The sequence below is a fragment of the Tachysurus fulvidraco genome, chromosome 7 (genome assembly GCF_022655615.1).
Source record: "Tachysurus fulvidraco isolate hzauxx_2018 chromosome 7, HZAU_PFXX_2.0, whole genome shotgun sequence".
NCBI classification, from domain to species: Eukaryota; Metazoa; Chordata; class Actinopteri; order Siluriformes; family Bagridae; genus Tachysurus; species Tachysurus fulvidraco.
Genome location: NC_062524.1, coordinates 6,145,013 through 6,158,608, shown reverse-complemented (window position 1 = coordinate 6,158,608; position 13,596 = coordinate 6,145,013). Strand labels below are relative to the sequence as shown.

The following is a 13,596-nucleotide window of genomic DNA, read 5'->3' as shown; positions in this document are numbered from 1 at the left end:
GAGAGAGAGAGAGAGAGAGAGAGAGAGAGAGAGAGAGAGAGAGCTTGTAGGACCGGTTTACTGCAAGGAACATTACAGACCTGCGTTAAAGGCTTTAGCTCGATCAGAGCAGATCAGATCTGGATTAAGCAAAGGAAGATTAGATCTGTTTCGAAAGGTGAGGCATCGAGATAATAATAACAGGGTAAGTAATGCACGTTTTAGATGAATGCTGGTTTTGTGTGCTGTAATAGACAATGAAAAGGTCCGCAGGCTGTTGCAGCCATAATGACCGCGCATTGGTTTGACACACTGGGTTTAAATGTCCAGACCTAAAATCCACCGCTATATTCACTGATCTTGTGTTTGATTCCAGCTCTGTGGGATTAAGCACTGAAAGCGGGCTGCTCTCAGGCGCCCAGCGGTCATCATCCTCATCCTCATTCACCATCCTCCTCTTCATCATCTCCTGTGCCTGCAGTGAGAACAAATCCTGGTGCATTGTGGTCACCATCACGTAACCATCGGGAGAGCTGCGGAGACGGCGCGATGGCCACTCTTCTGAGAAAGATCGGTCTGATCCGCTTGCACGACCGAGACACAGAGGACCCCAAGCACCATCCGAAAGGGACTAAGCAGGGGAATCAGAAAAACAGCACCAAGCACTGTCACCAAAACGAGACCAACATCCTTAGCACCCCAGAAATCAAGGCCAAGCGCTCGGACGTCTCCGCCGCCAAAGACAAAGCTCCTGCGAAGGACAAACCGAGCAAAGAGACGAAGGAAAAGCAGCAGACGGGAAGCGCGAAGTCGAGCACAAGCTCCGTTCCACCACCGCTGGCGCCGAACAGGCAGCACTGCGCGCATGTGAGGACGCGGCGCCTCATGAAGGAGCTGCAGGAGATCCAGCGCCTGGGAGACGACTTCATCACGGTAGAACTCGCCGACGACAACCTGTACGACTGGAACGTCAAGCTGCACCAGGTGGACAAGGACTCGGCGCTGTGGCAGGACATGAAGGAGACCAACACCGAGTACATCCTGCTGAACATCTCCTTCCCAGACAGCTTCCCGTTTTCGCCGCCGTTCGTGCGCGTACTCACGCCGAGGCTCGAGAACGGCTACGTGCTGGACGGAGGAGCCATATGCATGGAGCTGCTGACGCCGCGCGGATGGTCCAGCGCCTACACCGTGGAGGCCGTGATGAGGCAGTTCGCCGCCAGCCTCGTCAAAGGACAGGTGAGAAAACAGGGTTATACACGACGTTTAAGGGGAAAGTCACTAAAAGTCGTCCGATGACGCGACTGAATCATTTGCATATATACTCATTAATACTCATAATGTCTATGGTATCACATCTGCATTTTCTTGTATAGTCTGTATTATCTTGTATAGTGTAGTGTTATTTATGTCTGTATTATCTTGTACTTGTACAGTATAGTGTTATTTATGTCTGTATCGTCTTGTCTTGTACAGTGTAGTGTTATTTATGTCTGTATTATCTTGTACTTGTACAGTATAGTGTTATTTATGTCTGTATCGTCTTGTCTTGTACAGTGTAGTGTTATTTATGTCTGTATTGTCTTGTCTTGTACAGTATAGTGTCATTTATGTCTGTACTTTTGAGAGTCACAAAAAGCTGGAACCAAATTCCTTGTGTGTGTCAACACACATGGCCAACAAACCTGATTCTGATTCTGATCAGAATCAAAATCAGAAGCAGAATCAGGTTTATTGGCCAAGTGTGTTGACACACACAAGGAATTTGGTTCCAGCTGTTTAAGTACAGACATAAATAACACTATACTATACAAGACAATGCAGATGTGATACTGATTCTGCTTCTGATATATAATTGGACGTTGTGATTAGTTTCATACTGAAATGTTAAAATGCATAAGACAGTCAGAATGGACAGCTCCAAGCAGAACGTAAAAAAATACAGAATACTGTGATTTCTATCAAAAATGCAAGAATATGGACCAAAAGAAACTGTGATAGTGCAAAAATAGACTGGAAAAAAACTGTTATTATTATTATAAAACAATTATTTTGGTGATATTCTGTAATAAAAATAAATAATTGATCAATAAGTACAAATAAAAGAGTTTAAAAGAAAAGAAGGGTACATGTGACATTTAACAGCAGTGGTTGGTTGTTGGGAACAATAATAGTCAATGATTGGTTTCTGGGAATGATGGGGATCAGTGGTTGGTTGTTGGGAACAATAATGGTCAATGTTTGGTTTCTGGGAATGATGGGGATCAGTGGTTGGTTGTTGGGAACAATAATAGTCAATGATTGGTTTCTGGGAATGATGGGGATCAGTGGTTGGTTGTTGGGAACAATAATAGTCAATGATTGGTTTCTGGGAATGATGGGGATCAGTGGTTGGTTGTTGGGAACAATAATGGTCAATGACTCGTTTTTGGGAATGATGGGGATCAGTGGTTGGTTGTTGGGAACAATAATGGTTATTAATTAATTGTTGGGAACAATTGTGATCAGCGATGGGTCTTTTGGAACACTGGTAATCAGTGATTGGGCTTTGGGAAAATGCTGAGCTTTGGTGAGTGAAGTAAACCTGCTATATTATATTAGAGCATGTGAGCTGAAGAGCTTTAATGAGTGTTCAAAATGATGGGTCTAAAACGTCACTCAATCACCCGACAAAGACGTCGGCAACAATAATCTGATGTCCCAGGTTCATGAGTGTAGATCATATTGTTGTGTTGTTGTTTTTTTTGCTTCCTCTGTCACATGATGCAGTGCTTTGCATTCATATGAGTAAAGACAGAATTATATTGTTTATGCCATCTGTTTCTAAGAAGAGGACAGAGTTTGCTTTGGTTTTATCTGGATACAGAGCACATTGCATTGTTTCTGCCATCTGCTTTAGGTTTTTTGTACAGGTGTGACCGAAAGAAATGTAGGTGTGCATTAGAATTTAAAAGAAATAAAGGCACCAGGCTGCACCATGGCAACATCAAGGACACGTCTATAAAAAATAATTGAAGGTACATAATTGTACATTAAGGACTAGGAGCTTTTAAACTGTTACTCTAAAAGGATTTTTTGAACCTTTCAAAAAGAAATGCCCTTGATGGTAACACCAGAGAGACAAGGTAAAGCACCTATTGTTCCTAGAAGGTTAAAGCTCCATGTTTTATGGGTTTAGAGCTTATTTACGCCATCTGTCTTGCTTAAGAGCACAAAGAGAATCCATGTTGCAGAGTCACAGGTTTAGACATTTAAAAAAATTTTGTTCAGCTTTTCCAAATGAGTGATGAAACATCGTCATGATTAAATCGCTTCGGTCCAGTGCTGAGTGACCTGAATGACCTTGATAGACATGCTTTGTATTGTTTATGCTGTATGTGTCACAAAAGTCTCCTTTAGTCACAGCTAGTAGGCAATAAACTGCAAAGGAAAGAATAAAACTATTAATGCTGATACATTTTATATCATTCCCTATTTCCTTACACACATATATGTGAATACACATATATGTATATTTGTGTGTGTGTGTGTGTGTGTGTGTGTGTGTGTGTGTGTGTGTGTATGTGTAAAGCCTAAATATAATAGGTCAGAGCAGTCAGGATTGATTAGAAGGTTTTTTTAGACTAAAAATCCAAAAATATGCTTTTGTCTGAAATATTCCATATATATGTATTAGCAAAAATCACCTCAAGCATGCATAACACAACTGATGCTGTGTTGTCCTTCCAGACATTGCTTGCAAAAGCATTTCTACCAGAAAGGCCTCGGTATCTTACACACTGCAGCTTTAATATTACAGCTTGGCCTGTCGATGGAGGATTTGCTCTTCACTGACGTTTGTAAAGCACGTGACTGGCACTTCGGAAGGTACACGGAAAGACACTGCAGCAGGGGAAAGACGCTGACTAACCTCGCAGATGTCTTTCTTTCAAGGTGTCTAAAAATGCTTTAGCATGCCAAATTTATTGCCCATGGCCTTTCGCCTTCATTGCCTGAAGTATTCAAGGGCGATTACCAATCAAGGCAGTGCTGACACAACAGTGTCCCGGAGGAGCTAAAACCGAGATATGGTACTGCATTTTTATCACTGATAAAGGATAATAATAGGCTTTATTTTTTTCTTTTTCAAATGACCTTCTTGTGCAGACATTATTTACAATAATTATACAAGGGTGTCTAGAATAGACCGTATCCTGTATTTCTAGGCTTTAACTGTTTCTAGAATCTGTTGCTTCATTATTCTAAACGAATCATTTTTACGGCGCTGCGGTAGCCGAGCATGATTATTAAATATGATTATTTGGCTCGAGTCCTCTGCGGCTTTAATGCTTTGGGACACATTTTGATGAGTCTGATTTGTTGCTGTAAAGGCTGAAGCTTTAATAGTCAATTTCATTTCTGTGCTTCACAAACGAGCTTCTTTGATGTTCAAAGAAACACAGCAGTAGAATTCCGGAGCAGGAAGTCGTCCTTGGTCTTATGTTCACTTGAAAGACAGCACCGTTGCTTTGATTTCCACTGTGTATTTCCTGCACTTACTTAGAAGGAGCTTGAAAAATGATTGCTTAGGATTTTGGCTGGAGACGGTTTTATTTCTACGCTGTTTTGCAAATCTCCATCAGAATGGTCTGCTGTGTGTTTTTCTTCGTCCTGATTCCTGATTCTGGTTTTCTGACCTGAAGGTCTCAGGTCAAAAGTGGACGTTATATCAATATCTCCGATGATACGAATACGAAGTTGTCAGTGATTTCACTAATGAGTTGAGTTGAATTGACTGCCACTCTTATCTTGTGGTCATTTGGAATGCAGCTTGTACACATTCTCACACCATGTCCAGTCCAAACATAATAGCATTGTGTCTCATGCTAGTTCACATACCTGTGTACTATTCTAGACCTTTATTAAGTACTCAAAATACTCACATAGCCTCCAAATCTATAGAAAGGTCTAATTTGCAAAGCTGGATCCTCTAGAGTTGAGACTCAGCTCATGACAACAATTACGGTTCGATGATGGGAGAATTTTTTCCGCAGTGTTTGATTTTGAAATTGTTACTTGGAAACCAGATAAACGGGAGTTTTGCCATCCAGTGGACGTCCCTTTTAATCCTATTGGTGTATTCAATCTAAGCAGGTCAAGTGTGTGACAAATGCCACAATAGAAAGTCATGCATCAAGTATAACTGAGGCTTAACGTTGTTGAACGTCCATGAGAGAAGTCAGTTCCTGTTATCCTTTAGGTTATAGTAGCTATAAACATCGTTCAGTCACCTGCCTGTCTGTTTTTCTTTCTTGAACCCAGAACCCGGAAAGCACAAACCCATCCTGAAGACATTCCCATTGTGGAAAACTGGTAAAAAGCTCTGACATTGAAGACTCCTTCCAAAAAACCCTTCCCTACAGAACATCACTATGTTAAAGATCATACAACTTCTCTAAATAACGACACGCATTTCACACAGTTTGTTATCAGGCTTAGGTTCTGTGGTGTGTCCACATCCAGACAAAATCCCTGTTTCAGCTGTTATTATCGAAACAATAACGTTAATGTGTTAACCTTGCAGACGAAACACTCGGGGCTGAATTCTGACCAATCAGATATTAGCAGCGCTGTGGCATGTACGGCATTACTAAAATCCCTCCATGTAGGTTATATAACAACTGAAGCTTCCCACAATGCAACTGTACGCATCGACTGATCTCCATTCAGAGGATTACCCATTTGGGTTTACTCTGAGGCGCTCGATACAAACTGAACTACCACTGAACCGACACCGGTGGTGCTGCAGGACATGAGCTGTGGACAGATCAGGTTCCACTATCTACTCTCTCCACTTCCTTGGCAAGATGGAGTGCAGTGTGGCTTAATTAGGGTTTCGTTAGACCTCTTTAATCCAAAAATCACAGGCTTTTGTGAGCCGAATCGGGATCGTCTTCTCTCAAGTGAGTGCGCTGAGTTACTTCTGGGCCATTACACTCCGAGAGCCTGTAGCGAGAGTGAGCTATTTCCGTCTCTTATATCAGAGCTGGCATGGGTACGACCCTGAGAGTCAGGCATCACACACTGCCACATTCACACACACACACACACACACACACACACACACACACACACACACACACACACACACACACATTTCAGTCTATTAGCTGATAAACTGAGCACATCAATTAATACAAGCCTACAGACTTCTGCTTAATACAAATGCTATTCATTTCAAGTGTGCATTAAGCAGACATTGCGTGCGTTTATAAGATTACCAAATAAACACTTGTTTTATGTTTTAATATTATTGCTTAATCATTATGGTTACAAACAAAATGATAAAGAAGAGCAATTAAAAATGAAAACAAACAAACAAACAAACAAATAAATAAATAAACTTTCGCGTGACTTTTTAACTGCTCACTTTAAAACTGGAAATAGGTGTGTTAATAAAGGCAGGAGCCTTGCTAACACGTGCTGCTAGTGTTAACAGTCAAACATAAATATGTGGAAGGTCCAATTTGAGTCATAAAAAATAACTTTCCCCTGACTGAGAAAAATAATATGTTTAAAGATAACAAGACCAGGAAGTATATAATTTATTCTCCTCTTGAAGTTCAAATCAGATGTGGCGCTAGTCAAAATATAACCACTTCAGATCGTCTTATTTACAGACGTAAACAGATCAGTTAGCAACAAACGAAGACGTGTGGCATTCAGATTCAGTCGATTATCTGCATTGTCTGGAATACTGAGCAAGGAACTTTAGATTGAATCCATTCGGCTGAACAGTCTATTTAACTCGTAAACCTCAGCAGTGGAACCACGACCGTTCTGTACGAGACGTCTGGGTCGTTGCGCATAACAGCTTACAGAAATGGCGATGTAGCCTCAAGCATTAGCACTGGCAAAGAGCCAACCCCAGGCTTTGTGCATCTCATCGCTGCCATGTCACACGAATGTGTGTTTGTGTGTGTCTAATAAATCAAGTCTATTTATCCCACACAATTCAGTCTGCATGGCGTATATTTCACGTACTTCTGCTTGATTGATAAGACTGTTAATAACATTGCTGCCATAAAATTGCCTTATCAAGAAGAACACGTTTCTTGGATCAACATTCAGCGTAATGTCATCCGAGTCGATCGACACTTCATCTAGTTCAGACACGAAGTTGTGCAGCTCTGCAGTGAAGACAAGTAAAGCTAAATAACATAATCTAAGTTTGTATGCATAGCTAGCTAGCTAATGAAAATTCAGCGCTGGAAATCACAACCAACATAAAGTCAAACTTTATTTAAATTAACGGTAAATCAGCTTTAATATTCAGCTTCAATATTCTGTCCAGTGCTTTATCTTCTTTTTGTGAAGGGAATATTTAAAGCTAGCTGTGAACACAAACTATTAAGAGTGTTTGTTTGCTGTCGATCAGGGCGCATGGTGATGACATCACAGGCTGGTCGAAAGAAATGTGTTTATTACAGGAACGTGCCCTGACTTGAGAAATGATGTTCAATGGATATTTAAATGAAAGAGAAGTGTGATACAATTCTTTCTTTACACTACACAAACTTTGAGTTTCAAATGCAGTCTTGTCAACATCACAACGTCGCATCTCTCACATGTCATTGCATCATCTGATTCTGATTCTATGTGGGGTATAAAATGTCAGGTTGATTTACAGCGATGGTCAATGATTGTATCATAGAGGATTCAGCGTTATCGTTAATATCGTATCATTACCTTAAGATGACCCTGAATCTGTTATCTTGTATGATGTGGAAGTGTGATATTTAGACCCCCTACTAGCTATTCACTGTTGTCATGGTAACTCTGTGCTATTGTGTTACTTTAAGTTGTTGTATATTATGTTTCACTACAAGCAATTCAGCAATGTTTCATGCTAGATTTGTCCTGAAATTAGATTTCCTGTCCAGTATTTTTTTTTTGATAAACTCAAACATATCAATAACAGATATTGAAACTGTGCCAGCTCTAAAACAGTCCAAAATGCTTGCTGTAAATTTCTTTGTACACCTTATCTAAAATTCTCCATACGTCCACACAATGTGGGTCAGAGCAACGGCGTGTCTTAAATATTTTACACACCAGAAGGCGCATACATTAACATACAACGCTCTAATCACTGCCAAGTGAAATCATTATGTTACCTTTTCTTAATAAATGATCTGGAACAGGGTCACATTTTCCACTGGCTTTGCTCTTACACCACTTTGTCTCTATTACATCAGGCTCAGATTAACGCGATACGCCAGCACTTAGAACTATGTCATTGCTTTCTACTCAAAACTCTCCAGATGAACACAATGACCTGTGCATACTATTTGCTTGTCCTTGTCTTCTCCAAGGTCCTCAAAGGCATTCCCGAGGAATATTCCCGCTTCTCCTTGCTAGCTCCGTGAATCTGATGGCACTCAGGGAGGGAAATGGAGACGTGAAACGGGCATTTAAAACAGCAGCCGTAAGCGGCAGCGAGTGTAGCAGCTGTAAGCTGAGAGCGGTGCTTTGCTACAGCACTCATTCAAGTCAGGTGTTAAAAGGGGCCAGTGGCTGCAGATTAGTTTACTTAGGATCATTAGCTGTTCTCCATGACGGTGCTGCTCTGTTTAATAGGTAGCCAATCTCCGTTGCAACATTTGCGGATACTTAGCCACACACGATCTGTTTGGACAGCTTGTCTAAACAAAGAGGAGAGCAGTAGGATTGGGCGACGTGACGATATAATATTAATATTGAAATAAATGAAATCAGAATAAACTGTACTCGTTTGAAAGACTCTGAAGACGCTGTTATAGGAACATATCTACAGCGTGTCTGGATATGATTTATTCCTCTTATACCACTGCATACTTTTGTGTCTGTTTCTTGTTACTTGTAATGTTGGAAATGGCTGAGAAATAAATTTGTTTCTGTTATTACCTACAGGAGATTAAGCTATGACTTAAAAATTAACCATATCAACAATTATATAATCTTTTTTTTTTAATACACTTACGTATGTTTAGCGTCTTCTGTACAATCAAAGTTAGGTTAGTATGCTAGCTAGGACTATTGAAACAGTGATGTATTAGAATGAGTATAAATATAAATGAATGAATGAATGAATGAATGAATGAATGAATGAATGAATGAATAAATAAATAAATGATTCAACATCTTTTAACCAATCAGATTAGAGAGTTCAACAGTGCTGGGGTGTAATAACAAACTACAAACCCTGAAAGCAGCTAATTTGATGTTAGAAAAAAATCCTTAACATTTTGTAAAAAAATAAATACATTAATTAGTTCCATAATAATAATAATAATAATTATTATTATTATTAATCACCCATATTAATTTATAATATTTTTTTATTATTATCATCATCATCATTCATTCATTCATTCATTTTCTACCTCTTATCCGAACTTCTCGGGTCACAGGGAGCCTGTGCCTATCTCAGGCGTCATCGGGCATCGAGGCAGGATACACCCTGGCCAATACACTGGCAGTGCCAACCCATCGCAGGGCACACACACACACTCTCATTCACTCACACACTATGGACAATTTTCCAGAGATGCCACTCAACCTACCATGCATGTCTTTGGACCGGGGGAGGAAACCGGAGTACCCGGAGGAAACCCTGTGAAAACTCCACACACACAAGGCGGAGGCGGGGATCGAACCCCCAACCCTGGAGGTGTGAGGCGAACGTGCTAACCACTAAGCCACTGTGCCCCCTATCATCATCATCATCATCATCATTATTATTATTATTATTATTATTATTATTATTATTATTATTATTATTTTAGGAAGGTATAATCACACATTACTGTTTTATGAGCAACTTGTGAGCAAATATTCTGTTGTACATACTATAAATGGAATATTGTGTATGTGATAAATGGCAAGTATTATGACAGTTTTTCTGATCCAGCTCCTCCTACCTGGGCAAATTTCAAGGAGAAAGTCCAGGAGATGAAGACAACTGCATGTTTTAGCTTGGATGTGTGTGTTTGTTTGTTTTGTTGTTGTTGTTGTGTTCTACATCTTCTCGTGTTATAATAGAAGTCAGTTTTTGCCTCTGAAGTGGCACAACAGAAAAGTGATCGCCCGGTCAATAGGAGATCACATTCAAATCCTTCGGTGTGGCAAAGAGCCAAAAGACCAAAATGAATTTTCTGTGGCGGGAAGGGACGATATACTGTATACCTCAATGTTCACTCAGAGCAACAATGAATAATCCTGGACATCTGATGTGTTTGTGGAAGTGGATGGATGGCACGTTCCACCGAGTGTGTTAGGCTGGCCTGTGACTGCAGCACACAGGGGTTAAATTCATGTGTCTTAAAGGAAGCACATGTCAGCTTCACCCTCCCCTGCTGATAGCTGTTGTATGATGGGTGGTGGGTACAGCAATGTTTCTTTTGTATTTAACTTGTAATAGAATGAACATTTAGCATTACAAATAGCTCGGAATTCCGTTCTCTAATTCACACCTCCAACTCACCGTTCCAGCAAAGATGTTCTGTAAAATAACTCCCATTTCTGTTACTGTCCAGTTTCATTATTATTCCTGTGGTTTGTAACCAGTTTGTAAGTTGTTTATTGTTGGTTTTTTTTAATCCCTAGGGTCGGATCTGCAGGAAAGCGGGAAAATCCAAGAAAGCCTTCAGTCGCAAAGAAGCCGAAGCCACGTTCAAGAGCCTCGTGAAGACCCACGAGAAGTATGGCTGGGTTTCTCCTCCGGTTTCTGATGGCTGAGGCGTCTGCTGTCGCCACGTCATCCCCTTTCCCCTCTCCACGCAGCTTTCTCCAGTTTCTCACCTCCAAACATTCTTTTGCTTAAAAAAAAAAGAGAGAAATAAATGAGGTATCATCTCACACTGTATGTCGATGACTCTTCATTCGGTCGTCTGCCATTCCACACTACGGTGCCATGGACCACTCGCTCGCCGTGACATCACATTTCTAAATGATGGATGGATACTACTAAAATGTTTGGCTAAAAAGGAAGTGAACGAAACCCTGGGGAAAGTAACTGGGACAGACCCCAACCCTCACGCTGACTCTGTACCTCTTGCTCACTTGATACCTCTCTGTGTTTATCAGTGTGTTCATGTCAGTCCCTTTCTCCTCCATCTCTCTTCTTCTTCTTCTGCTGCTGCTGCTGCTGCTTCTGCTACTTGTTTTCTCTTTACAGTTTTTGAGATGAAGACACATTGCACTGGACGCCATCAGACGTTTTTTTTTTTTTTCTTCATTTACACGCATTGTAACGATATTTAATAGCAAGGCAGATGGGTGCAGTACATCCGAGGTTCAGTTTTGTCTCTTCTTCTTCGACTGTGCTACCTTTCACAGTTTCAATACAACATGAAGATTGATTGTAACTTATGTGGAGCTGTGCTCTCTCTCTCTCTCTCTCTCATGCTTTTTCTCTCTCTTTCATGTTCTATCTCTCTCTCTCTTTCTCTCTCTATGCGTGTGGCTAAATTTAGACATCACTGTGTTGCATAGCTGGTGATTGATTTCTCGTGGAGATGATTAAAAAAAACACTCATTGCTTATGCAGAGGTACTGTAAAGATTAAAGAGTGGTAGTGAACCATTCTTGCTAATCATTATCATCATTAGTATTATTACATTTTTTTTTCCTTGGAGAAGACCAGAAGCATTGAGCTTTGATAATGTTAATACCAGATGGCAGAACTGAATGTCAGAGTCTCAGAGCATGAGCATGTACGTGTGGTGTGTATGCAACACGACAGGATTTCAAGAAACGTGCGTGAGCCTTTCGGCATACGTTTACCGACCTCAGAGAAGCGGGAATCTGGTTAGCGTCTGAAGATACAGTCAGAGAATGAATGTACATGTCTGTGGTCATGTGTACAGTGAGACATGCCCAAGTTACTGTCCAATGACTTCCTTCATTTCTCAGTGCACAGGCAGCGAAATGTCTAATGACTCAGGCCTCAGCTCCAATCACTTAAAAGTGCTCAGTCTGCATTGACTTATTTTTCTTCTTATAACAGCAGACTGATAATAAAAGTCTGATTAAAATGGACTGAAAAGGACGAGCTGTTTGTTCCAGCCATGTGTATTGGTATTTATCGACCGCTTCTCCAAATATCAGTGTTAATCCTAAACGCAATGAGACGGGGCGTCTTTAATAATCACATGTAAGTACCTGATTTAAAGGAAAACTCCACCCTTGTGTTTTAACATTTAGAATAATTGTAATAAAGTTCAACGGAAAACAGGATTTCATTTGGAATGGAATCGATGTTTTGTTTAAGCTGAACATCTTTCATGGACATGTTGGTCTATTTTCAGTTTGCTTAATGATTTCCTTCATTACCCACAACGCTATTCAGCTACCTGCTGACATTTGGAATTGCGCTGCACTGAAAGTGGAAACTCAGAATTGTATCATTTATGATCTCCATGCATTAGATTTTCAAGTGATGTCTAATTACCTTCTCAAAACAGCGACCTGAGGCAGTGTTAAATACAGTACTTGTGTATATACTGCATAAGTCATTACTCATCAAGTTAAGAAGTGCTACTTTGCTCTGTCACCGTTTAAGACAACTTCCCGGCGTTCCGGGTAGGAATTTTGAGGTTCAGAGGGTCAGAAATTCTGAGGTACAAGCTTTAGTCCAGAGCAGATATTAATCCTTACTTCATTTCTACCGGAAAGAGAGTGATGGTCTGTCTAGTGCTCTCACCTCCTCATCTGTATACTCTGCTCAAACTGATCAGCTTCCACGCTAATCGCACTTCTTCTAGATCGCTAACTATCTACAAGAGGTGTAGATAGCTGTGCTAACGTCTCGGATTTTTCAATTAATTATCTCTTGACTGAGGAAGGCCGTTAAAAAACGAAGCTTTTCACAGCAAAACCTTATATCTTATATCTGAGATTATGGACATAGTTCCACACTCAATGAAGACATTTCATTATAGACATTTAACACGTTTGAGGGTGGAGTTTTCCTTTATAACATCTTTCATGAAGAATCGAGAGTGGAAGCATCTTTACACCTCGCATTTCCCGGTTTATATGACTTCGCAGCAGAACCCCTGATTATAGTCTCCGGTGCCTCAGAAGACATTAAATGTCATAAGGGAAGCTGCTAATTAACATGACATTTGAAAGAAAGAAAAAAAAAGGAAGGAAGGCGGCGACTAAATTCTAAGCACTCCGAGTTTGACAATGCCCTTTTAAGCAGGATGATGCAGGTTCGGCGTGTGACACCGAAAAGGTTCCCAGAGTGCAAAAAGGCTCTCGAAAAGCTTCAGTTCAGGTCCATCATGTCAAGGCATGTTCTGAGCCCAGGCATGTGTTTTCATGTGATGGCAAAGCTTGAGGATTCAGAGGCAGATAGAAGTGTTTAGAGCAGGTTTGAGAAAGATTTAAAAAAAAATCAGTCTGTGTTGATCTTTACGCATGAGACAAAACGTGTATTTACCAATTCGAGACTTTCTCAAAACTCTTTTTTTCAGCATCAATCGTTTAACATAAAAAAGGGACGTACAACACGTGCTCAAAGGCAAACTTACGTTCTAATTGCCTTTAATTGAGTTATTATAATCAAATCTCAGTTGCCACAAGCCTTTG

General features: G+C 40.5%; 1 protein-coding gene across 3 annotated transcripts; it reads left to right on the top strand.

Moving 5' to 3' along the window:
- ube2ql1 (ubiquitin-conjugating enzyme E2Q family-like 1) lies at window positions 1–10,857 on the top strand. Of its 3 annotated transcripts, none has more exons than XM_027133859.2 (3): window positions 1–157; window positions 356–1,218; window positions 10,606–10,857. In XM_027133859.2, the coding sequence occupies exons 2-3, from the start codon at window positions 529–531 to the stop codon at window positions 10,735–10,737; spliced, it is 822 nt and encodes a 273-aa protein (XP_026989660.1). In that variant the 5' UTR covers window positions 1–157; window positions 356–528; the 3' UTR covers window positions 10,738–10,857. The 3 variants fall into 3 exon arrangements, with proteins under 3 accessions (XP_026989660.1, XP_047672362.1, XP_026989659.1); XM_047816406.1 differs by lacking the exon at window positions 10,606–10,857 and adding an exon at window positions 3,709–8,179 and having other exon boundaries at window positions 7–184; XM_027133858.2 differs by having other exon boundaries at window positions 8–184.
- Window positions 10,858–13,596: the final 2,739 nt, after the last annotated feature.

What these genes read in the sequence shown, in the direction of transcription:
- ube2ql1 (XM_027133859.2), top strand. Translation starts at nt 529, where the DNA reads ATGGCCACTCTTCTGAGAAAGATCGGTCTGATCCGCTTGCACGACCGA. An exon ending in CCAGCCTCGTCAAAGGACAG is followed by an intron (nt 1,219 to 10,605) that starts GTGAGAAAACAG and finishes TTTAATCCCTAG; the next exon opens with GGTCGGATCTGCAGGAAAGC.